The sequence below is a fragment of the Saccharomyces eubayanus genome, chromosome XV (assembly GCF_001298625.1).
Source record: "Saccharomyces eubayanus strain FM1318 chromosome XV, whole genome shotgun sequence".
Classification (NCBI taxonomy): domain Eukaryota; kingdom Fungi; phylum Ascomycota; class Saccharomycetes; order Saccharomycetales; family Saccharomycetaceae; genus Saccharomyces; species Saccharomyces eubayanus.
Genome location: NC_030974.1, coordinates 231,480 through 256,006, shown reverse-complemented (window position 1 = coordinate 256,006; position 24,527 = coordinate 231,480). Strand labels below are relative to the sequence as shown.

At 40.8% G+C, this 24,527-nt stretch overlaps 13 protein-coding genes and 2 non-coding genes across 15 annotated transcripts; 6 read left to right on the top strand and 9 right to left on the bottom strand.

Moving 5' to 3' along the window:
- Window positions 1-69: 69 nt before the first annotated feature.
- On the bottom strand, window positions 70-1,848 carry TAT2 (aromatic amino acid transmembrane transporter TAT2; the record flags this gene model as incomplete). Its single annotated transcript, XM_018365510.1, has 1 exon — window positions 70-1,848. The coding sequence occupies one exon, from the start codon at window positions 1,846-1,848 to the stop codon at window positions 70-72; it is 1,779 nt and encodes a 592-aa protein (XP_018221765.1).
- An 808-nt stretch (window positions 1,849-2,656) lies between these two features.
- DIS3 (exosome catalytic subunit DIS3) lies at window positions 2,657-5,662 on the top strand (the record flags this gene model as incomplete). The annotated part of the gene is made up of 1 exon (XM_018365509.1): window positions 2,657-5,662. The coding sequence occupies one exon, from the start codon at window positions 2,657-2,659 to the stop codon at window positions 5,660-5,662; it is 3,006 nt and encodes a 1,001-aa protein (XP_018221764.1).
- Window positions 5,663-5,878: 216 nt separating this feature from the next.
- DI49_2379 lies at window positions 5,879-5,949 on the bottom strand. Its single transcript has one exon. It is a non-coding gene; the product is annotated as a tRNA-Gly (tRNA).
- Window positions 5,950-6,643: 694 nt separating this feature from the next.
- On the top strand, window positions 6,644-7,876 carry TSR4 (small subunit rRNA maturation protein TSR4; the record flags this gene model as incomplete). Its single annotated transcript, XM_018365508.1, has 1 exon — window positions 6,644-7,876. The coding sequence occupies one exon, from the start codon at window positions 6,644-6,646 to the stop codon at window positions 7,874-7,876; it is 1,233 nt and encodes a 410-aa protein (XP_018221763.1).
- Window positions 7,877-8,041: 165 nt separating this feature from the next.
- On the bottom strand, window positions 8,042-10,081 carry IFM1 (translation initiation factor 2; the record flags this gene model as incomplete). Its single annotated transcript, XM_018365507.1, has 1 exon — window positions 8,042-10,081. The coding sequence occupies one exon, from the start codon at window positions 10,079-10,081 to the stop codon at window positions 8,042-8,044; it is 2,040 nt and encodes a 679-aa protein (XP_018221762.1).
- Window positions 10,082-10,518: 437 nt separating this feature from the next.
- On the bottom strand, window positions 10,519-11,040 carry DI49_2376 (uncharacterized protein; the record flags this gene model as incomplete). The annotated part of the gene is made up of 1 exon (XM_018365506.1): window positions 10,519-11,040. The coding sequence occupies one exon, from the start codon at window positions 11,038-11,040 to the stop codon at window positions 10,519-10,521; it is 522 nt and encodes a 173-aa protein (XP_018221761.1).
- Window positions 11,041-11,218: 178 nt separating this feature from the next.
- LAG2 (Lag2p) lies at window positions 11,219-13,210 on the bottom strand (the record flags this gene model as incomplete). The annotated part of the gene is made up of 1 exon (XM_018365505.1): window positions 11,219-13,210. The coding sequence occupies one exon, from the start codon at window positions 13,208-13,210 to the stop codon at window positions 11,219-11,221; it is 1,992 nt and encodes a 663-aa protein (XP_018221760.1).
- A 161-nt stretch (window positions 13,211-13,371) lies between these two features.
- DI49_2374 lies at window positions 13,372-13,472 on the bottom strand. The gene is given in 2 exon segments: window positions 13,372-13,417; window positions 13,435-13,472. It is a non-coding gene; the product is annotated as a tRNA-Ser (tRNA).
- A 306-nt stretch (window positions 13,473-13,778) lies between these two features.
- Window positions 13,779-14,120, top strand: MIM1 (Mim1p; the record flags this gene model as incomplete). The annotated part of the gene is made up of 1 exon (XM_018365504.1): window positions 13,779-14,120. One exon carries the CDS (start codon window positions 13,779-13,781, stop codon window positions 14,118-14,120), a length of 342 nt encoding a protein of 113 aa, XP_018221759.1.
- A 276-nt stretch (window positions 14,121-14,396) lies between these two features.
- Window positions 14,397-16,133, top strand: MDM38 (ribosome-binding protein MDM38; the record flags this gene model as incomplete). Its single annotated transcript, XM_018365503.1, has 1 exon — window positions 14,397-16,133. The coding sequence occupies one exon, from the start codon at window positions 14,397-14,399 to the stop codon at window positions 16,131-16,133; it is 1,737 nt and encodes a 578-aa protein (XP_018221758.1).
- A 618-nt stretch (window positions 16,134-16,751) lies between these two features.
- Window positions 16,752-18,305, top strand: DI49_2371 (YAP7-like protein; the record flags this gene model as incomplete). Its single annotated transcript, XM_018365502.1, has 1 exon — window positions 16,752-18,305. The coding sequence occupies one exon, from the start codon at window positions 16,752-16,754 to the stop codon at window positions 18,303-18,305; it is 1,554 nt and encodes a 517-aa protein (XP_018221757.1).
- Window positions 18,306-18,482: 177 nt separating this feature from the next.
- GAS5 (1,3-beta-glucanosyltransferase) lies at window positions 18,483-19,913 on the bottom strand (the record flags this gene model as incomplete). Its single annotated transcript, XM_018365501.1, has 1 exon — window positions 18,483-19,913. The coding sequence occupies one exon, from the start codon at window positions 19,911-19,913 to the stop codon at window positions 18,483-18,485; it is 1,431 nt and encodes a 476-aa protein (XP_018221756.1).
- Window positions 19,914-20,555: 642 nt separating this feature from the next.
- SIL1 (Sil1p) lies at window positions 20,556-21,821 on the top strand (the record flags this gene model as incomplete). The annotated part of the gene is made up of 1 exon (XM_018365500.1): window positions 20,556-21,821. The coding sequence occupies one exon, from the start codon at window positions 20,556-20,558 to the stop codon at window positions 21,819-21,821; it is 1,266 nt and encodes a 421-aa protein (XP_018221755.1).
- Window positions 21,822-21,872: 51 nt separating this feature from the next.
- Window positions 21,873-22,607, bottom strand: OPI10 (Opi10p; the record flags this gene model as incomplete). Its single annotated transcript, XM_018365499.1, has 1 exon — window positions 21,873-22,607. One exon carries the CDS (start codon window positions 22,605-22,607, stop codon window positions 21,873-21,875), a length of 735 nt encoding a protein of 244 aa, XP_018221754.1.
- A 305-nt stretch (window positions 22,608-22,912) lies between these two features.
- On the bottom strand, window positions 22,913-24,517 carry MSE1 (glutamate--tRNA ligase MSE1; the record flags this gene model as incomplete). The annotated part of the gene is made up of 1 exon (XM_018365498.1): window positions 22,913-24,517. One exon carries the CDS (start codon window positions 24,515-24,517, stop codon window positions 22,913-22,915), a length of 1,605 nt encoding a protein of 534 aa, XP_018221753.1.
- Between the last annotated feature and the right edge of the window lie 10 nt (window positions 24,518-24,527).

The following is a 24,527-nucleotide window of genomic DNA, read 5'->3' as shown; positions in this document are numbered from 1 at the left end:
AATATTGAAGGGAGAAAGAAAAAAAATACTATACTACATATATAAAACTGTGCAATTTTTCTTCGGATGCTAGCACCAGTAATGGAAGTGTCTGACATACCACGGACATGAATCCAAGAACATCTTCTTTTCGGCGATTTCCTGCTTGACAATCTCGATATCGATGTTTTTGCGATCAGTTTCTAGATCGATGTCCTTTAGAGCTTTAATCCCCCACCATTGGCCTGTTTGGCACTTATAGTAAATCTTGTGGGTGACGAATATGAATAACATGATTAAAGCGCAGAGGTAGTTTTGGAAGAATATCTTTGCTCTATCTTTGCTATCTTTCCAGCCACCAATGGGCCATAAAGAACAGTAAAACTGGGCTATCAAGATCAGGCAGTTGATTAATGCGGAGTACGCAGATCCCCATGTCCCGACAGCACTGACAAACTCCAGCTCATCCAGTTTTTTCCCCTGGGCCTTCATTGCCATTCTAAATCTGATGTGCGACAAATTGATACTCAACCAGACTATACACGTGGCTAGACCAGCAATGGCCATGAGCCAATTGAAGACGTCTGCCATGGAACCTGATTTGACCAGAAAGGCTAGTAACCCGAACAGCGAGTTTGCCATAATGCCAACTAGCGGTCTGCCGGCACGGTCGATGTAACCAAACCACCACGGAATAAGGCCTTGATGGGCCATGGAACACAGTGTTCTACTCGAAGCGAAGATGCAGGAGTTCCCCACACTCAAAACACTGATTAGAATGACCACGTTGACAATGGATGGCAAAACTTTGATATGGTGCAGTTTGATAGCGATCACGAAGGGCGAGTTGTCTACGGATGAACCACCCAGCAGATTTTGGTTTGTATATGGGACCAGGAATCCGACCAGCGTCAACGACACCAAAAAGAAAAACAAGATTCTCCAAAACACTTGCTTGATAGCGCTTGGTAGACCCTTAGGATCCGTTTCACCCGATGCCAAACATGTCATTTCAATACCACCCAGGGAATACGAGGCAACGACAAGCACGGACAAAACACCAGGAAACCCGTTGGCCAAGCAACCAGGATCGTACCAGTATTTGGCGCCAATGTATTCATGGTCGGGTCCTCCTCCAAAAATAAGGACGATGCATAATATGATGAACCCGCAAACCGTTATTGCCTTGATGGTGGAAAATGCGAATTCAGCCTCGCCGAAACCTCTTGCACCAAACAGGTTTATGGATACGATGATGACGTAAAAGATGGCCACCCAAACTACGGGGTCGATGGCGGAGTTCCAGTACTGCACGGTCATGGCTGCAGCAATGATTTCCAAGGGCAAAACGAAGAACCACTGTAGCACGTATATGGTAGAAACAACAAAACTTATACTGGGGTCCAAAAACCTTGTACCATAATTGGCAAACGCGCCCACAACGGGGAACCGTACTGTGATTTCACCCAACCCATGGATGGTCCCGATGATTTGCGAGCCGGCAATGGTCCAACCTAGGACGACACCCAGAGGACCGCCCTCCGCGATGGCTTTACCACTACCGACAAACAGACCGGTCCCTATACTGCCCCCGATGGCAATCATGATCAAATGCCTGGGCTTCAGTGTCCTTTTCAGGTTACTTGTGTCAAACGAACCGTCCAGGGGCGGCTTGAAAGAGTCGACACACCGCTGGAAGATGTTCCTGTTGCTATATTGATAGTTGTCATCGTGATGAGATGTGTCCGAATTGTGCGACGAAGAGGATGTTAACTGCTTGGATTTGTAGCCTACGAATTCGGATGTGGATTTCCGTTCCTTAAGCTCCTCACTCGGATACGTGGTGGAAGGAATAAAGTCACCAGCCATATGAGAGTGCTTGGTGAACTTTTATTTGCTTATATATTTTCTGTTTTCCTTTATGAAAAACTTCCCTGATCAGCCTTAGTAGAAAACCAAATCACCACAGGCACTTTACAGTATGCAATTGCAGCGTGTGCCGAATGTGCGTATATAAATATATATATATGCGTATGTATATATAAATATAAACGAGACTGTATACATTTTCCTACTGAAAAGTAGCGAAAACTATAATATGGTGGAAAACCGTGACTCAATCAAGATGTTGAAAGAAAAGAGAAAAAAATAATGAAAACCAAGTCCGTACCGTTTAACGAAACATCTCCAGGATTGCTACAGACACGAACCCACGTACAGCCTATAGATGCAGTAACATGGCAGCAAACTATTCTTCTTCTTTGTCGCTGTCATTCAATGCCGTCTTGCTTTTTCTTTGCCCTGCGACAGACATCGAGCAGTAGAAAGAAGCTTTTTTTCGTCCGCAAAACTAAAGCGCAAAAAAAGAAACGATTTAGCGCCGTAGGGAATCAGGGCTAGATTATAGGGCAATGTTTTGTTTTTTAGGTTTATTTGAAATGTAAGAGTTTGATTTTTAGGTCTTTGGACGTTGTAATCTAGCCCTAATAGTAGGGTAATTTTGTTTTTTTTTGAAATTTTTTGTTCTCCTTTCCTCATCTCAGGAAAATTTTATGAAGTGTGTGTATGTGTGTGAACTTCTACAGTACTTTTTAAAGGTGTAAATGTGTAGGATACTGTAAGTAGCCGCCAATTTTCTCTCAATCACACACACACACCTACATAGATTGAAAAAGTAATGTCGGTATCTGCTGTTGCCCCTAGAAGAAAAAGGCTGGCGGAAGGCTTGAGTGTCACGCAGAAAGTGTTTGTTAGGTCCCGTAACGGAGGGGCTACTAAGATTGTCAGAGAGCACTATCTGAGATCGGACATTCCATGTCTTTCAAGAAGTTGTACCAAGTGTCCGCAGATCGTCGTTCCCGACGCTCAAAATGAGCTGCCCAAGTTTATTCTATCTGATTCTCCGCTAGAGTTGAGCCCACCCATCGGGAAGCACTACGTCGTGCTGGATACCAACGTGGTTTTGCAAGCGATCGATCTTCTAGAAAACCCAAACTGTTTTTTCGACGTGATCGTTCCGCAGATTGTCCTGGATGAAGTGAGAAACAAATCATATCCAGTGTACACGAGATTGAGAACTTTGTGCAGGGACAGTGACGAACACAAGAGATTTATTGTGTTTCATAACGAATTCAGCGAGCACACATTTGTGGAGAGACTACCAAATGAAACCATTAACGACAGAAACGATAGAGCCATCCGGAAAACATGTCAATGGTACGGTGAGCATCTGAAATCCTACGGTATAAGCGTTGTTCTTGTTACCAACGACCGTTTGAATAGAGAAGCCGCCACCAAGGAAGAGGACTCCAAGATAACAACCAAGAGTCTTATGGAGTATGTCGAGTTGCTGCCAAATGCAGACGACATCAGAGACTCTATTCCTCAAATGGACGCTTTCGATAAAGACCAAGAAAGGGACACATTTTCTGACTTCACCTTCCCCGAGTACTATTCCACGGCAAGAGTTATGGGTGGGCTAAAAAACGGTGTCTTGTACCAAGGTACTATTCAAATATCAGAGTACAATTTCCTGGAGGGCTCGGTGAGTTTACCGAGATTTTCCAAGCCGGTGCTGATCGTGGGCCAGAAAAACCTAAACAGGGCGTTCAACAGTGACCAAGTCATTGTGGAACTATTGCCTCAGTCAGAATGGAAAGCGCCCTCGTCCATCGTTTTGGACTCTGAACATTTCGACGTTAACGATAACCCAGATATCRAAGCAGGCGATGACGATGACAACAATGAACCTTCCTCTACAACCACTATAACCTCCGACAAGCAACGTAGACTATTGGCCAAAGACGCTATAATAGCCCAAAGATCGAAAAAAGTCCAGCCGACAGCAAAAGTCGTGTACATACAAAGAAGATCCTGGAGACAATACGTGGGCCAGCTAGCACCAAGCTCCGTTGATTTACAGAGCAGCAGTACACAAAACGTCTTCGTTATCTTGATGGACAAATGTCTTCCAAAAGTCAGAATCAGAACCAGACGTGCTGGTGAACTTGTCGATAAAAGAGTCGTCATCTCTATCGATTCATGGCCCGCCACTCACAAATATCCATTAGGACATTTCGTAAGAGATCTAGGTACGATCGAATCAGCGCAGGCTGAAACTGAGGCCTTATTATTGGAGCACGATGTCGAGTACAGGCCTTTCTCCAAGAAAGTCCTGGAATGTTTACCATCTGAAGGCCATGATTGGAAAGCTCCAGCCAAACTGGATGATCCGGAAGCTGTTTCAAAGGATGCATTACTGACAAAGAGAAAAGACTTAAGAGATAAACTGATATGTAGTATCGATCCACCAGGATGTGTAGATATTGATGATGCATTACACGCGAAGAGACTTCCAAACGGTAACTGGGAGGTCGGTGTACATATCGCCGACGTTACTCATTTTGTTAAACCAAATACTGCCCTAGACGCGGAAGGTGCCGCAAGAGGTACATCCGTCTACTTGGTGGATAAACGTATTGATATGTTACCCATGCTTTTAGGTACTGATTTGTGTTCTCTGAAACCGTATGTTGATAGATTTGCATTTTCAGTCATTTGGGAACTGGATGATAACGCTAATATCGTAAACGTTGATTTTATGAAATCCGTTATTAAATCTAGAGAAGCATTTTCGTATGAACAAGCACAATTTAGAATCGACGATAAAAACCAAAATGATGAATTGACGTCAGGTATGAGAGCTCTGTTGGACTTGTCTATAAAATTGAAGCAAAAGAGACTGGAAGCCGGCGCCTTGAATTTGGCATCTCCTGAGGTTAAAGTTCATATGGATAGTGAAACCTCGGATCCAAACGAAGTTGAAATCAAAAAACTGCTAGCAACAAATTCTTTAGTTGAAGAGTTCATGCTGTTGGCTAACATTTCCGTGGCAAGAAAAATTTACGATGCCTTCCCTCAGACCGCAATGCTAAGAAGACACGCAGCTCCACCATCTACTAATTTCGAAATTATGAATGAAATGTTGAATACGAGAAAAAATATGTCGATCTCGTTGGAATCATCCAAGGCTCTGGCAGATTCTTTGGACAGATGTGTGGACCCCGAAGACCCATACTTCAACACTTTGGTCCGTATAATGTCAACACGTTGTATGATGGCTGCCCAATATTTCTATTCTGGGGCCTATTCCTACCCTGACTTTAGACATTATGGTTTAGCCGTTGATATCTATACACATTTCACATCCCCAATCAGACGTTACTGTGATGTTGTTGCACACAGACAATTGGCAGGTGCCATTGGGTATGAACCATTAAGTTTGACTCACCGTGACAAGAATAAAATGGATATGATCTGTAGAAACATTAACAGAAAGCATAGAAATGCACAATTTGCCGGCAGAGCAAGTATAGAATACTATGTTGGTCAAGTTATGAGAAATAACGAGTCCACAGAAACCGGATATGTTATCAAGGTATTTAATAATGGTATAGTGGTACTAGTTCCTAAGTTTGGTGTGGAAGGGTTGATAAGACTAGATAATTTAACCAAGGACCCAAATTCTGCCACTTTCGACGAAGTTGAATACAAGCTAACTTTTGTTCCTACAGACTCTGACAAACCAAGAGATGTTTACGTTTTCGATAAAGTTGAAGTTCAAGTGAGGTCAGTGATGGACCCAATTACAAGTAAGCGTAAGGCAGAATTGCTGTTGAAGTAAGGGGTAAAGAAAAAAATTTTAGGATAAAAATTTCATAATTCATATACAAATATATCAGAAATATTTTAATGTACAATACAAACGACAGATAACCTCTGATCATTTTCAGAATGAAAGCAAGAACTGACTAATGGAATATCCAAACTGTACTAGGTCAAACATTGTTCAGTAACAGAAAAATATAATCCCGTCTTGAAATAAGACGGCAAAAATAAATGCGCAAGCCCGGAATCGAACCGGGGGCCCAACGATGGCAACGTTGGATTTTACCACTAAACCACTTGCGCTTATTGTTTTGTGAAAGTTCATCAGCAACTATTAGGTGTAATCTGTCTTCATAAAGGCCTCTATGTGAGTTAGTCGTCTTATCTTTACAGTAGTGTTGCACTAGTAGAGTATTTGGCTAAGTATTCAGACGCTCATTATTATCAGGGAGGCAAAACACAGCCACGAGTATAGCCTACTTAAATACACCTTCGAACTTCCTCTTCAGCCGGATTAAAGTTAAGAACAGAATACATTCATACGTGGCCGCTCTGAAACGATAAAGCCTGTCTAAAAACCTAGAGGAAAGACGGATTATGCACAATAATTTAGTCTTTTATCTCTCTCTCCTAGGCTTACACCTCGGGTGTACTTGCCGATTTTGTACCCTACAGTTTGAATAATGATTGTCTGATGATCAAGTGAAAAACTACAGTTTTGGATATCTTTTGCCCTTCTTGTACCAAACTATTGCAAAATACTTATGTATAGCTAGCGATATATCAAAACGACCATGATGTACCGATCGTGGTTAAGTGGCTTTTGTTTCAGGAACTTGCACTGAAAATACTGGGTCGAGTTAAAAAAAATTTGGGCTGTTCGGAAAATGTAATATTTTAAAGTGGCCTCATCTCATCTTTTTTTCTCTATCAAAAGAGTTATACTACCTTCAAGTAATAACAGCAGAAACCTAGCAATCAATCTAATTTCTCTACTATGTCTAAAATTGAAGAGCTGCCGCCATCTGACATTGAAGATGAATCCTATTCTAGTAAACCTGGAGACGTGTTTTTAGCGGTTGTGGATACACCTGTTAAAGAAACTGATGAAATATTGATTGAGGACAGTTTTATTGGCGGTGAGCCCAAATGGCTGCATCCAGATTCACAACCACCAGTTGAACTATTGAAATGTGGTGCTTGTAAATCAGCCGATAATATGAAGTTATTGCTACAAGCTTTTTCACCATTAGATGATGAGCAAATGAGTACCATTCAACAGCGAGTTGGCGTTAATAATATGAATTATGTTAATCCCCAAGATGATAGAGTGCTATATGTCTTCCTTTGTACCAAATGTCAAAGAAAGGGCAATTCAGTGCGTTGTATAAGAGGTGTAAAGAAGAATAAAAACGATGATAAGCTTTCTGAGAAGATGGCCTCAGCTTCGTTGGGTAAAAATTTCCTAAATAACCCATTTGACATTACAAACAACTCTGACTCTACACCTAATGCATTTTCAGGTAACCCATTCGAAAATCCTTCTACAGCTACCAACCCATTTGGAGTTGATAGCACCAAATCAGGTATATCGCAAAAGGAAGGGGAAAATAAAGAAGAAGAATCTGCAAAGGCTTCTGCAAAGGCTGCCAGAAAACTGCACGATTCACAAAAGGACAAAGAATATGATCAAACTAGATGTTTCAAAAGTTATCTATTATATGTTGAGGAAGAAACGTTCAAGAATAAAAAGCCAGCACATTTGCAACTACCTAAGAACTTAAAGATTGACCAGGAAGCATTGGATTTAACAGGTGATGAAGATCTCGAAAAAGACCCGATTAAGTTGGACCCAAGAACGGAAAAGTTATGCAAGTTTCTTGATGATGACGTATTCCAAAAGTTTCAAGAGGTGGTCGGTTACAACCCATTACAAGTATTGCGTTATGACTTAGGTGGGAGACCATTACTATATGCTGAAACCAAAATTGATATCTTATCAACGCTGCCAAGACCTGGTTACAACCCATCAAGCCAAAGAATTTTTGAAATGCAGCTAATGCCAAAGATGATTTTTGATTTGGAGGAGACAGTATCTGTTGAAAATGGAATGGAATGGGGCACCATCCTTGTTTTTACCGATGTCGAAAATTACATACCTAAATTTGATGAACACGGTGTTGGCTATGTAGAAGAATGTGTCAAGGTCCAATGGGAATCGAGAACTTAATAAAGGAAGCCATTTATCTTATTTGTCTTTCAATAAGTGGATAATTTACAAGTATTTATTAATTTATATACGTGTTTTTACATATGTACAGTTTTCGTGTGCTTATTATTTTGTTTTGTTACTCATTGATGACATCGTTTTAGGAAAACTATTAGATGTGCTTATTTACAGATAACGAGGAACTTTCACATTTTCATAAGCCAAAATTTTATCACCGGGTTTAAAACCTTCAAAAGCGTTCTCAAATGTGATCCCACATTCGTGTCCTTTTGAAACTTCTGCTACATCATCTTTATTATGTTTTAGAGTTGAGAGCGTTCCATMGAAAATGACATCGTCATTAGGACCCCTAACTACTTGAATCAATGAATTCTTCTTGATGATACCGTTATTTACTTTGCAACCGGCAATTTTAATTGTTTTCTTTTTCAGTTTAAAATCAAAAATTTCACGAATATCTACAGTTGAGATTATTTTTTTTTCAAAAATTGGTTTGAGATTTTCAGTCAACGTTTCAGTTACGTCCTCGATTAATTTATAGATAACATTGTACTGTTTTATTTTGATGCCAGCCCTATTGTTGATTACCTCGCTGGGTAAATTACCCAAATTGAAGCACAGGATTGTGCTATCCGTTATTTGTGCCATCTTCAAGTCGCTTTCAGCAGGTATACCGACAGAAGAAGATATGACGTTACATCTCACTTCATTATTCCCCAACGAAGAAATACTTTCTGAGACTGCCTCAGCAGACCCAGAGACATCACACTTGATGATAAAATTAATATTTTTAGGTCCGGCGTCCAGTTTATTGTCCTGTGTGGCATCTTGACTTTCTGAATCAACATCTTTATCTTTGTTGTGGTGATTCTCTTTGGCTAAAGCTCTCTCTTCGTTTAACCTTTCAACGGTACTACAGTTTTTCTGAACCTCGACAAGATCTTGCCTCTTACTAATGAACTTTTTGGCAATCGCTTCACTCTTGACTTGAATTATTTCGTCTCCAACATGTGGAACATCTTTCCATCCAAATACTTCAGTAGCAAAGGACGGTGTTGCTTCAGGAATGTGTGTACCTTTGTCATCGATTAAGTTTTTGATTTTACAAAATGTGTTACCACAAATCAGAATTTTGCCTTTTCGTAGAGTGCCTTTTTTAACCAGAATGGTAGCTACATTTCCAACTTGCTTTTTGACTTGACTTTCGATAATCCATCCCTCTGCAATAGTTTTAGGGGAATTCTCGGCTCTAATATCCATCACATCACTTAACAACACAATCGATTCCTCTAAGAGGTCCATATTTTCGCCGGTTTTGGCACTTATGGGAATCACCTGAACATCTCCACCGATTTTCTCAACTGCAATATCTTGACTAATCAAATCATTGATGACTTTCTCAATTTTTTTTTCACGTTCTTTCGGCTGAGGAATCCTGTCTATTTTCGTTATTGCAATTATCAATTCATTGCCTGACTTTTTGACATGTTTTATGGCTTCCAACGTCTGCGGCATAACAGAATCTTCAACAGAGACCACGAGAACAATGATGTCAGTGATATTTGCACCTCTCTCTCTCATTTTTAAAAAGGCTGCATGACCAGGAGTATCTAGAAATGTGATTCTTTTGCCAGACTTTGGAGTTGTTATCTGAAAGGCACCAATGTGTTGTGTGATCCCACCGTGTTCTTGAGCAACAACAGAGGATTTCCTCAGATAATCTATGATAGTTGTCTTACCATGATCAACATGGCCCATTATGGTCACCACAGGAGGTCTTTTCGTTAATAACTTTGGATTGACAGGAGATTTTAGCTCATCATAAACATTGTCCAAATTAGTAGATGTTGAGAGACTCGGAAGTGCAAAGTTGTATTCTTGTAAAATCAGTTCAACATATTCTTTTGATAGGATGTAAGTTGTTGTAATATTCTCAAAGCCCAGTGCTGTCAAATCTTTGATTAGTTTCTCCACGCGACAGTTTAGCAAATTGGCTAATTTATTTACGGAGATATAATTTGGAATGGGAAACTTAAGTGGCTTTAACTCTTTCTTTACAACCTGGTTTCTTCTTCCCTTCGCGTACTGCCTTCGTTGGTAAACGTTACGAATAATAAATGAATGAGGTATAAGTATTGAATATTTTTGAAGAACATTTAGACGGGGACATGTCTTTAACCAAAATAATCCGTGTCTTTTAAGCATAATCTATCAACACGCATATAGAAGTTCCCACTGTGCTGGAAAACTGTATGCAATACATGGTAGTTAATGTCAATGAGAATAAAATGTAGTTCTTTGTAGGACCTTAATCCATACTTTCCACTTTAAATTGCGGAATGGTTCCGGGTAACCAGCAGTAGAAATGACAGTAATTATTACAATACTTAATTATCAAGAAAGAGAGTTTAGTTATTTCCTAATGTTCTAAACTAAGAGGTTATGATCGACTAAGCTAGACTAAATGTTTTAATCAGACAAGGAGGTTGATTTTTCTCACCGTCTTATACTTTTACATTTTATTATTTAGTTTTTGTCAGAAAAGTTACACATAGACAACTTTATTGCAAAGAGTAATTGTCAAAGAAACTCGTCCAATAATAAATAAAAAAATTTGTGCTAGACAAGAAGGAAAAGTGCCACTAGGTGAACATATTTAGCTGTCGATAAACGAATTTTTTGTAGTCTTCATACAAGAAGACGTTTGAATTTTGTGCAATGGAAAGTGCTTGGAAGTCTGAATTGAGTACAGTTGGCTCGTTAAAAAATCCCTCTGTCTTTGAGCGTGCCTTATTTACATGGGATCCTTCGAATGCTGTTCTTGATTTCAAACGCAGGGATTCCGGTGAAACGTGATCGCCCATGTCTATCACCTTGTAAGCATCGTAAATTTTCATCTGATCCTTTTCTTGTAACGGAACCGTGGACATATTGTGCCTCTGCTCCTGCAACGTCATTTTGGACAGTGTGACAGGATAACTCTGCCTGGAATGACACAAGGCCTCACTATAGTTTGTTGATCTTTGAGTGCTTGATAAATGTATCTTGGCAAAAGTAGGGAAGCTACCAAGGTCTTGGAATAATTCCTTGGGCTCCGGCGGCTCTTCTAAATTTGTAAAATCGCCTAGCTGGGAGTATATTGCTAGTTTCGACATCTTGTACATGGCCTTTTCTACGCTTACATATATAGTGCAATCTTCTTCTCTCAAGATCAAAGAAAAAAAAATTCAATATAAATCATCATAGGCAGGTAGATGTCGATGACACAAACTAAAGGGAAACAAAAAAATGCAAAACAAAAAAAAAGAAATGAATGACGTATTAGCTATTAAAAATAACTATTTAAATGTGAGAATAAGGGGGGTATTGATGTAAGAGTTCGGTATCRACATCCTTTTTAATACAAGTTTCTTGCAAAACCTGATAAAAATCATTGCTGTACCAGTCCCAATCAATACCGATTAAGTGGTTATAATGTGTGCTTAGGATTTGATTCAGTAGTTGTAAAGATAAATCCCTTACCGTCAAATCCTTGTCCTTGACAGAATATTTTGCAATAGTGGGCAGGACCTCGCCTAACATGGAATAGTCCAGTGGGAGTAGTTGCAGTAGTAAAGACAGGATCATCGTTCTCAAAGTCACGCCTTCATCAATCTTTTGGGTAAAGTTTCCTGCTTTCAATGTATCAATAAAGGATTTGTTAGTCTTCAGGTGAGGGAGTACTAATTTGATCAGCTGGAATTGCTCACCTCTAGTGATATTATCGGAATGATTTTTAACCAATAACTGATCAACGACTTCTATTGATAATTGTAATACAGACAAATCTGAAGAAAGTTGTGATGAAAGGCAACGGGTTAGTGTATAAAGAGTATCGTTTTTTCTGGCGAACTTATTGGATTTCAGTTCATTTAAAATTTCGTCCAGATCAATCTCATTCCCGCCAGGAGTGAGCGATTCGCATGCATCTTGAGAAAGAATTTTGCCAATCAAAGATGAATCTATGCTAATTTTGCTCTGTAACTCAGCCAACAATTTGGGGAAACGCTCCTCCTGAGGATAGTGCAATTCAGCAAAAATGGAAAGGATTTCGTTTATTTGGGTGAGATCCTTCGTTGTCTCCTCACTTTTTTCGAAGTTTTCATCATCAGCTCGATCATCATCAGTTTCTTGCTCATACAGATCTCCATCATCATTGTCCGATACTAATTCATCAAGGTATGCTTGCTGCTCAGGATCATTGTCAGAGATAAATCCGTCATCGTTATCGTCCACTCGGTGGTAATCATCAACTTTCTCATTGTGCGCTGCTGTAAATGATCGATTTAACGTGTTTAGTATGTCAAACAAACTTCTTCTTAGAAGGGCGACTGTAGAATCAGATAATAGACATTTATCATCCTTTAGCCTACGAATAGAGTAGAACGGGTAGAAATTATTGATCATTTCCAAAATGCCTTCGACGCTGTATCCTTCTTCCGCATACGTGGGAGATAACAGGCCTGGTAATAGACGCTCGGTAAATAGCGCATTAATCATGGGGCCGAATTTGTACCATATTCGTGAAATAACTAATAGGGTTTTAAAGTCAATCTTGGAGCAAAGCCTTTCTAGGTCCAATGGATGCGTCAATTGGGTGGACGTTAACAGTAGTTTCTCAGTTATTCTGTCAATACTCTCGTTTGTGTTTGTAGTCGAATAATCCTGCGCAATAGTAAAAATGTCATTCAAAATATCAAATGGCAACGAGATCGTTAGCGAAGGATGTGTCGTGTCTGAAAAGAAGTAGAACTTCAACAATAGATTTAGCGACTCTATGTAAATTAGCATGTTGCCTTCAGAAAGGGAGTGCGAGAGCTGGGCCTCATCAATCTCACGCATATGCCTTTTCATTTCGACGATGAATTTAGTAATAAACTCAAATGAATTGGTCACTGGATGACGGTAATTGAGATGAGAAGCGCTTTCGATTTTTTGCAAAATATTTCTTAGCGTCTCAATCAAAATGAACGATCGATTTTCATGAACCATACTCTCGTTCAATATGGGGTCACATACCAAGCTCGTTACCCATCCCAGCTGTGTAGCGGCTGCGTTAGCCTTACTCTTTATTAAAGAAAGGACCAAACCGGGGAAGACGTGAAATGCTACTAAATTCAGAATCTCCATGTCTTGCTCCTCCACCAATATCGGGAGCAACAAGTCCCTAACCAGAGGAACCATTTCATCCTCTATATCGGTGATTTCGATGTTCTGCCTCAAGAGCATGTACTTGAGGTCATTATCCTGCGTGGAGCGATACTGCTCAATCAGCTTACTGATGGGTAGGCTCATTACTGGAGGTAGTCTGATACAGGTGTGAAGTAGCAGGAGTATACAGCGTAGAGAACAACAGAACAGGCACTTTCCTTAACAATGACTGAAAAATAGTAAGGATAAAACCTGATATGAAAGGACTAAATAGATGCAAAATGAAAAAAATAAAAAAGAAAATGCGTCACAGACAGGATTCGAACCTGCGCAGGTAAAACCCAATGCCTAATTGCTTTTCTGAGGAAATAGCAGGGCATCGCCTTAACCACTCGGCCACTGGGACACGATTACATACCGCTTTTAGGATAACAAGAGATATTACACTGATGGACAGCTTCATCAGACTACGAAACCGTCATCAGATAATCGCCCAGAAATGGGAAGGTAGGCGCCTTTGCGCACTGCGGCCCTCTTATTTCTGTATCATTCGACCTTATTCTCTACTACTAGGTGGAGACGCTTTTTGACTCTGTGGTCACTGCCAACGAATAAAACTCCAGCGCTAAAAAACAGCCGTAAATTAAACAATAGCACACAACTACAGCGAAAGTGGAAAGGCCCCACAGTATAATCACACCACGCAAGAGAGATGACGGAGGTTGTAAGCTTCTGGGAAAGCAGCTCGGATGACGAGTCGCAAGAGAAACGCGACATGGAGATACAGAGAATGCCGGACTCCGACGAGGGCCGGCTGGTACAAAGCCTGGTGTCTTTTATGGGCTCTTGCTCTATCAACCTGCTCTTACCGTTCCTCAACGGCATGATGCTCGGGTTCGGCGAACTGTTTGCCCATGAGCTGTGCTGGAGGTTCAACTGGTTCAATCGCAGAAACAAAGGGTACAAGGTGTACCCGGAATCTCGCAAGGTAACTGCACTTAACGAGCCTTCAAGTCCAGCTGCCCGTGGCAGGACTGCGACCAAGTTCCTCTAAACCACCACCACGTATCGACACCCCACACATAAATACATACGTACACGCACATACAATAGATATATCCACATAACCGCACCAGCTATGAGAGCCAGAAGCTAGCCCCAGTATTACCCTCAATTAACCGTCTTGGGCGATAATCCCGCGGTGAAAAATTATTCGTTGAATCATCTCCAAATAAATGGATCAGTCGTTGCCACAGTGATGGATAAAACAGCCCAGCGTCTTCCAATCTGCACATAACACACACTATCTTTACACTACGGACAATACGCGATGTTGAACTTTGCATCGAGAACGTCATGTGTCGCAAGACGCCAAGCAAGCTTGCACCTCATCAAATTTCAAGGCCCTAGGCTGATAGCCTCCACTGCTCCCATGTGCCATTGGCCCTCGGGGACGCAAGAACTACAACCTTACTGCTACTCGTCGTTAAGGTTCTACTCTTCCGAAAAGACAAAGACCGCCGTCAAGCCCGCAGCTTCGACGTCCACGGATGCTCCTGTAAAGCCCAAAGAAACGCTTATGGTCAAGGTGAAGCATGCATTGAAGCATTACGTTAACGGTACGAAGCTTTTGGGCTACGAACTGAAAGTCTCCACTAAGCTGCTGGTCAAGTTTGCTCAGGGTTACGAACTATCCAGAAGAGAAAGGAACCAGCTAAAGAGGACAATGGGTGATGTTTTCAGACTGGTTCCCTTTTCAGCATTCCTTATCATTCCATTCGCCGAACTATTTTTGCCCTTTGCTTTGAAGCTTTTCCCCAACTTACTACCATCCACTTACGAATCCGGTAAGGATAAGCAGGCTAAGAGAAATAAGCTGATCGAGATCAGAAAGAAGACTTCTGAGTTTTTGCACGAAACTTTAGAGGAATCTAACTTGATCACTTACAATACTATCGAAAACGCAGAGAAAAAGCAGAAATTCTTGAATTTCTTCCAAAAGCTTTATTCTGCGAAGGAAGGTAAAATCATGTCTTTCCAACACGACGAAATCAGCGCCATTGCGCAAATGTTCAAAAACGATTCCGTCTTGGACAATTTGTCAAGACCGCAGCTGGCGGCAATGTCCAAATTCATGTCTTTAAGACCATTTGGTAACGATAACATGCTTCGTTATCAAATTCGTTCCAAACTAAAAGACATAATGAACGACGACAAAATCATCGATTACGAGGGCGTTCAAAGTCTATCCCAGGAAGAGCTATACCAGGCTTGTGTATCTCGTGGTATGAAGGCGTATGGTGCGTCCAAAGAGGATTTAACCGATAATCTAAAAGTCTGGTTGGAACTGAGATTGAGACAAAAAATCCCATCCGTCTTGATGGTTTTGAGTTCTACATTCACGTTTGGTGGGCTTCCAAAGGAGAACTACTCAAAGGCCTTCTCGCCCCTGGCTGAGAAAAAGGAGACCAAGAGCAAGTATGATGACCTGTTAGATTTGTACTACGACGGTATCTTGCAGGTACTAAGCTCCATCCCAGATCCCGTTTATAATGTTGCCAAACTGGACGTATCTGAATCCAAGTCTTCCTCCGCTGAAACTGAAGCTGAAAAGCAGGCTGCTGAAAAGAAGGCCAAGGAAGAAGGAGAAGAAGAAGCAGTTAAACCAAAAGAAACCGCCATACCGAATAAAGATACTACATCTAAGGACGCTACATTAGTCACCACCAGCCCCGCAGTCGCTCCTAAGCTAGTCAAAATCAACGAAAAGGAAGAAACAACTATGACTGAGGCCCAAGCAGAAGAAAAGCAGGAAACCGCCACTGCTGATTCCGCTGAAACCGCCGAGACGAGCGAGAAGAAGACCTCTGACGACAATGAATTCAAATTAAACGTCTTGAAGGAACAAGAAGAACTAATCAAAAAGGAAGAAGAGGAAGCCAAGCAAAGAGCTTCGAGAGAACACGTCCCTGATGATATCAATTTAGACGAGGAGGAAGAAGCTAAGTCTGTGCCCCCTATCCCAGCCGATCAAGCTGCAAAGACTTCTGTTGTAAAGAAAGATTAATAACAAAGGAAAGGTCGAAAACAACAACAACAAAAAAAAACGAACATCATTATACCCCAATTAATTAAGGCAATGATTGTTTAATCATTGGATCAAAAGGCCTAGGAGAGACATAAACACTACACTCAGCCGCAGCCGAACATTGCTCCCAGAACTAAATTATTATGCATGTATATAATACACAACCTATCTAACTTATCACTTTATTCTTCTTTTACAAGACCTGTATATTTTTTTAATCCACTAGGGTCCTTTTCAGATGACTCCTTAATCAGCATTCTCATGTGCCGTTTTGTCATATATCGGTGAATTTTTCATCGGCATGCCCTCACTAAAGCTGCTCGAGAGAAAATTAGTAATATACTGTAAGATGAAGAGAGCAGAATGCAGAAAAAAACAACACTTCGCCATTCGTAGAAAACAAGCACGGTTGCTACTTCTTTGCTCCGATCTATACACATCAGTTGTAAGAGCTTTGAAGGTTCATTTAAGCTCAGTTTCCATAGTTGTATTATTGACACTTTGCTCTGCTCCTTCTGTTGAGCCATCCTTGAAATAGACGCTAGATCACCAACCGAGTGTTCATATTCTGCCATTCGAGAACACTTTCGATGAACCATGAGTCAAAGAAGAACTGTTGTAGCGGTTAGCGTAAAGCCCAAGTGCTTTAAATTAGAGCCTAGACACGGATCTTCATCCTCTTCGTCTCCACCCCCATCATCTCCGGATGAAAATACATCAGAAATGCCATCTATTAAGCTATCCAAGAACTGGGAGTTGCCTCAGCGGCTGAAACCCGGACGTAAGCCGAAGTACAAACGTGCTGAAGCGTTGGCTAACAAGAAGCCGTCATTCAAGTTAAAAAAGGCCCCAACCTGTAATCAGAAAGGGCAGATGATTACAGCTGACTGTGAGCACGAACTGACGAAAGATGATGGAGATAAAGAGGTAAACACGATTGCAAGTGGCGATGAAAACGGTGTTGATAACGTAGAAAAACGAAGGAAGCAAAATAGAGACGCTCAAAGAGCATATAGGGAACGTAGGACAACCAGGATTCAAGTTCTAGAGGACAAAGTGGAGAAGTTACAAAATTTGGTTGACACTTGGCATAAGAAATACAAACTGTTGGAATTCGAGCTACGTGATACGAAGAAAAAGCTGCATTCATCGCTAGCACTAAATAGCGAATTACAAAGAACGTCGCCTTGGTTTACGAATACTCAATTTCAGCAACCACAATCAAATGCCCAAAATTTGGCAGAAAACCCCGTTTCGATAACAGAAATGATAGAGAATTTCAAGCCAATGGGTGCTGTAAATCTGAAGAAAAGGAAAGCCGATGAAGCTCCTTTAACATCACAAATTTCCACAATATCAACGGATCAGTCTTTATCAGAGATTGAAACAGTTAATGAATACCAATATCCTAGCAGTAAACAGTTTAGTTCAAGGAACTCATCTCTCGACGGCCATACGAGTCCACCGTCGTCTTTATGTAGTAGCAGCACCAACGCAAACAAGAAGACAAAATTCTGTGAGAAGAAACAAATGGTAGAACCAACTGAGTGTTGTGGGCAGGACAATACCATTGCACCCACTTTGGCTCCGGGATGTTTTGCAAGTAAGAAAATAAAATTGGATGGTAAGAGACCGGTACCAACCTGCTGTAAAGACAAAGAAAGAGACAAGGAAATCGATGATAGTGAGAACAAACCCATCACCATAGAGGATGGATCATGGATACCTGGGAGCTGTAAACAATGTAGATCAGACCCTAACAGTATGAATTTCTGCCAATCGCTTTCTAACAGACGTAGTTCAAGTTGCTGTTCTGCCAGTAGTTCAGTGCCAGCGAATGCCAATAAACAACAAACTGATATGAATTATAGTCTGATTAAGTTGCCTGAAATAGGCAACGCCAAGAATACCCCATCGGATGTGGCTTCCAATGCAAATGACTATATACCAATCAGTTGCACATATCAAAAAATTCGTCAACATATGCAGAAGAATAAAAGTCTCCAAGAACCGATCAATACAGATGATCCGGCCTCCGTCTCGTTAATCCTGGAGAACGTTGCTTCTGGATTGCGCGTTAGTGGACAGAAAGTGGAGTTACAAAGCGTAAAGGATGCGTTACACAAGATGGATAAACACGTTTTAGAATAGTATGTGTTTTGACCAAAACAAAGTGAGAACATAAAGAGTGCTTATAGGTCTATATATATATATATATATGTATTTATACATGTGAAGTTTTATAATGGTATCAATGGTAATTTTACCTGAAGAACTTTAAGGGTAAGTAACGTTAACTGGAAGAAATGAAGGACGAGAGCAAAAAACTTATAAGATCAAGTTATGAATTTCAGCTAAAGCACGGAAAATTAATGGAATCTCAATTATCCCGGCTGCACCTTTTGATTTTGTAGAAGATTGGCTAGAGGATGTAGCAGATGAAGCAGATTTCACCACGCTTGCATCACTAGTGGAGGCCGCAGATGAAGAGGCTTCTGAAGTAGACGACGATGACTCGGAAGAGCTTGAAGATGAGGCAGAAGAAGAGGAAGAGGAGCTATCGTCACTGTCTTCATCATCGTCAGAATCACAGCTTTGTTGTGTGGCAATTCCAGTTCCCATTGGAGAACCTGCTCCTGACTTGAAATAGGCAGAAGCAGCACTTGGCATAGCGGGCAAGGTATTGTTAGCTTCCCAAACCCCCTTTTCGTAGTCAGGACAGCTAGAGTAGTTGTTAGAAGTACTGTAACCACCATCACCTTGGGGATCAGAGACTTTGCTGTATTCGTTCTTCAAGTTTTCAAAATCTGTTAATTTAGTGACTTTGTCACCATTGATTTGAACCAGCCCATAGTTGTTAGTTTCGTTGGAATATTCGTAGACTAACCCACCAGAGAACACAGAAGACATTTGAGTGGAATATATAGCTTCGATTTCCGTGAAAGGACGGGAGGTCTTGACTTGATTACAGCCAAATTCACTCAAAAAGACAGGAACTGAATAATCTTGGTATAATTTCATCTTGGTGGCATAACCAGACACAACGAATGAAGATTCACCACACCAAGAATAATCGTTAACACCAAACATATCTATTCTGGCATCCGCATCATCGCCACAGTTGAAATACTCAGCAGACAATTGCCTGTTAGCTACGATATCAGCAGCTGAATAACCAACAGGAATCTGTCTGTATTTTCTAGCCTTGATGTATTTCTTGATGTCTCTRACCACGGCCTTGACGTAGGTTGCTGTATTGGTTGTGTTGACGCTATTGATGACTTCGTTACCAGCAAAGAACCCTAGCACATTATCGTAGTCAGCAAAGGTGTCCACTGTAGCAAACACGCTTTGTAAGTAGTCTGCGTTGTAGGAGCAAGAGGGATCGTTACGAGAGATGGCACTAGTGGGAGTGTTGACGTCCAGGATCAAGTAGATGCCGTTTTCCTGGAGCAGTTTCATACAGTGAGAATGGTCTTGTGAGTTGTCTACAGTATAAACTCTGACGGTATTGATTCCTAAATCTTTCAAAACGGGGACGTCTCTGTCACACACAGCGGAGTCAGCCAAGGGATCGGTCAAGTTAGAAGAACCACCAGGCTGGTAGTCAACACCACGAATATAGAATCTTTCGCCTGACTCGGAGTTAAAGAAGGCGTTGCCCTTAACCGTGATGGAGGGAGTAGAGCTGTTGCTGCTTGCAGCCTGGGCCAAACCGGCACCCAAGGCAAGAGCACCTGTTAAAGAACGTAGTAGCATAGCTGTGTGTCTATCTATGTGTATAGCGAGCGGATGTATAATGCTTGTTTCAGCCAATTGTTAAATGCTATTTATGGAATGTAGCACAGTTGACAGATCAATTCAGGGACCTACCTATTTATAGTGTACAAGCAACGAAAAAAATGAAAAATTCTTGTGCGGAGTTTTTTTCTCGAAGAATAATCGTCAAAAGAAAACAACGACAGACGATAAGACACAAAGGCAAAAGAGACAAGACAGTGGTGGGATTATGGAAAGCGACCGGCTTGTTGCCGACCGAAGCCAGACATCAGTAGGGGTGCTCACTGTGGCACGGTATATAGATGCATATAAGAATCTTGTTATATACAAAGCAGTTTCGTAGCGGGAACGTAACTATGAATGAAAGGTACATTTAGAGGTTGAAGACAGTGAGCTATTCACAATGCCAATAGCAGATGAGATGTTCTGGCCGTTAAGGAAGGGTCGATAGATCCAAGTTAAGATGCAGTTTCGGGTAACCGAGCATAGTAGATAAGAATGACCAGGCTGAATGAAAAGGCCACGTAGTTGCGAGCACATCTTGGCACCTATATAGACCTATTTTCGAACGATTGGGAATTACAACTACCGAGAATCACTCACAAAAAACACAAGCTTAACATGGTCCGAGTCCTTCCCGTCGTTTTAACTGCTTTATCTTTGGAATTGGTGGCGAGCACAATATCTCAATCTATAATACAGCCGGTGTACCCTCGAAGTGAAACCATGTCTGTGGACGATACTGGAAACCTGGAGATCTCAGGTAATTCGATCTGTGGCAACGGCCGTTGCTATCCGAAGATCTTCGAACCTCGTTACGATTGGCAGCCCATACTACCGGGCCAAGAACTGCCTGGTGGCTTGGATATAAGAATCAACATGGAAACTGGCTCGAAAGAGGCAAAATTAAACGATGATGACAGTGAAGGTGAAAACAGCACATATGACTTAGTTGTTTCATCGGAAAACACGGAACCATCTACCGATAACTACGAGTTTTCCAGCGATTTTCAAGAAATTAGAAGCATCCTCGACTCCCATTCGACCTTATCTCCACACGATATCACTGTACTGGAAGATACGTTCGATAGAGTAATGGAGTTTGCTCATGATTACAAGCACGGCTATAAAATCATTGTCCATGAATTTCCCCTTTTAGCCAACGTCAGTCTTAACGAAGAATTACCCCTAACGTTAAGAGAGCTAAGCACTAGAGTCATTACAAGTTGCGTGAGAAATAACCCACCTGTGGTGGAATATATCAGTGTGAATTTTTCGAGTTTAAAAAGCCAAATAATGGCCACTTTGTCAAAGTTGAATAATTCCAACCATAAATTCTCGAATATCTTGATCAAGAGATATTTATCCATTTTAAACGAGCTACCCATAACGTCCCAGGATTTTCCCCTATATTCTACAACAGTCTTACAAAGTATTTATGACGAAAACAGTGGGGACAAACAGTTGCAAATAAAAGTCTTGGAGCTAATTAGCAAGATTTTCAAAACAGACGTGAAGGAAGACGAAGTCACGAATCTAGCATTGTATAAAAGGGATTCAGAAAACTGGTCACAAAATTTGCAAGAATGGGCAAGTGCGTTTCAAGAAATGGTCCAGAACAAGGACATAGACGAGCTGCACACGAGAACTTTCTTTGAGACCTTGTACAATTTGAAAAAGGTATTCAAGAATGATATCACCATTAACAAAGATTTCCTGAATTGGTTAGCACAACAAAGCGAACACAGACAATCCAATCTGGAAAATGGGCTACAAGAAAGAGACGTTGAACAAGACTCATTCGATAAGAAACTCATCGACAGCAGGCACTTGCTTTTTGGAAATCCTATGGCCCACAGAATCAAGAATTTCAGAGATGAATTGTGATTTATCGTCATTGCATAAGTAGTACGTATATATATATTTGTATATTCCCGCCTAATTTTTGGTTACTTCATCTAAAAACGTCCCGTCATTGGCAAGTCTGTTCTTGAATTTGTCCCACCACGTATCGAATCTTTTAATGGGCACATTGCCCTGACTATCAAGGAAGCCCGAGAGATAGTTATATGCATGTTGTACAATCTTCGCGGCCAATTCTTGTGTCAAAGAGGGGTACACCTGTGCTAATTGTCCCGCTGTGGTAATATTTCTAATTACTCCCAAATTAGGTCTCGACAGAACCAATGAATTGTTCTTTTGTGCTTCTCCATTCATACTAGCCTTCCACTCTTCTAGCTTCATCATCCCTTGCTCTCGAGGCTCAATGGAAATACCAATAATCAATTCTGATATATTATTACTACCGTTGCCATCTGCTGACATGTCATTAGCTCCCGAACCATCGTCCACATCCATGTCTATCTCCCCCAATCCATCACTTGCTTCTCCAGGTTCTCTCTTGGAGCTCGGTATTTGCACTTTGAATATTGCACTAGGTTTCTCTCCGCTCAAATATCCAAACAATTTGAATTCTTCTTGAGGGCTCAATTTAAAATAAACCGTGGCTACAAAATCCTGTGGAAAGGTCACATTAGGAAGTATAAATAATGTGATGTGTGAATATAGTTTGGGCTTGGTTCGAGAAAGCACAATTGTATGCTGTAATCCACTTGAATTAGGGACTTCTACAGAAAGTTGCAAAGGATTTCCTGAAGCAATTGCGGCAAACATCCTTTTATTTTATTTTCTCCTACTGATTCTGTCTTGTTTTCTTAGTTCACGAACTTTATTATATCAATTTCTATACCAAATAGGGCATCAAATTATATATCATCAATGAAACGTAGATCCATCCTTTATCCCTATATTTCACTTTCAATATTCGCTTCCTACATTTTTCTTCTAGAACATTCGGCCAGCTTCTTTAAGAAAATCGTATCAGTAGTAATAAAGAATAATTAAACATTAGTCGAGATGCGATATAACTTGAAATATGTTTATATAACTGTATTTACATGGCTTGATTGTACCTCAAACTACCGCTTCCTGCTTTGTAAGAACTCCAAACCTTCAGCTAGTCTTTGGTTACTTTCTTTAACACTCAGAATATCAATCATGACTGCTAATTTGGCGCCGGAATGGCATCCTGCAAGAGCAAATCGTATCGTTTGATATATGACGTTTTTAGAGAAGCCGTGTTCACGGCACATCGTGTCGATCATAGATTCCACGTCTTGCGCATTGGCGCCTTCTTTAAACTGTCCAAACTTCTCTAATAATTCAACAACATGGTGAGTTTCATTCTTGCTGAGGAATTTTGTAACACCGTCATTATCGTTGTATCTAGGCTTCTCAAAAAAATAACAAAACTCGTCACAAAAGTCGTTGATCCTAGTTAAGCAACTACCGCAATTTAGTAGAATTTTTGACACTTTCTCGCGATTTAACGTAGATGCATTATATCTGGACTCTAACGAAGGCATGATCCCATCGACGAGTTCTTTCAACTTCACAGGGTCTGTGAATCTTTCCTGCAAAAAATGCTTGTTGAAGAACCACAGTTTTTTGTCATCAACTTTGGCGTTCCCCTTTGTCAAACCGTTCAAATTAAATAGTTTTTCCAAATCATCCATCGAAAAGCACTCGTGCTTCTTCGAGGCTAAATTTCTTGGAGGAGACCAGCCAAATAATGCACAAAAATTGATTAAAGCTTCCGGTAAGACTCCCTCATTCTTTAGACTTGATATGGACATGTCGCCCTTTCTTTTACTCAATTTCTTGTCACCAACAGTTGTCAAGAGGGGGATATGGATGAACTTTGGATAATCCCAACCAAATGCGTTGTACAAGGCGATGTGTTTTGGGGTAGAAGGGAGCCATTCTTCACCTCTTATTACGTGTGTTATCCCCATCAAGTGATCATCTACAACATTTGCGAGATGATAAGTTGGCAATTTATCAGACTTGACAAGGATGAGGTCGTCGTATCTTCTATCGTTATAGTTAACTTGGGGTTGAAGATTAATTTCACCGTGTAAAACGTCAGCAAATGTCGGATACTGTTCTGGCGATTTCAACCTCACAGTGAAGGGCGTATCTTGCACTAGCTTAGATTCTATTTCCTCTTTTGTCAAGTGTGCGCAACACCGGTCATAACTTGCCATAGAAGGTGGTTTCAATTCCATTGCTGAGCGCCTTAAATCGTTCAGTCGTTCTTTCGAACAAAAACATCTATATGCCATCCCAGAAGATAATAGTATTTTCACGTATTTATCATAGATCAATTTTCTCTCGCTCTGCTTTACAGGAGTTTCATCCCAATCTATTTTGCACCATTTCAAAACCTCGTAAATGTTCTCTTCCGCACCAGGTACTAATCTTTTTTGGTCTGTATCTTCCAAACGAAGTAGAAACTGTCCATTAGTATTTCTCGCCAGCAAATAATTATAAAGAGCTGTTCTAAGTGACCCTAAATGTAAAAAACCAGTCGGAGAAGGCGCAAACCTAGTTCTTACAGGTGTAGATGGATGGACATCTTCCTTTCTTTTCTTGGATAATAGGGATTTCTTCAATGGGGACAAGCCCTTTGTGAGCTTCAGCGATGAACAATAAAACCGTGTCGGTATTCTCAGCAGGATCATATTCTCATCA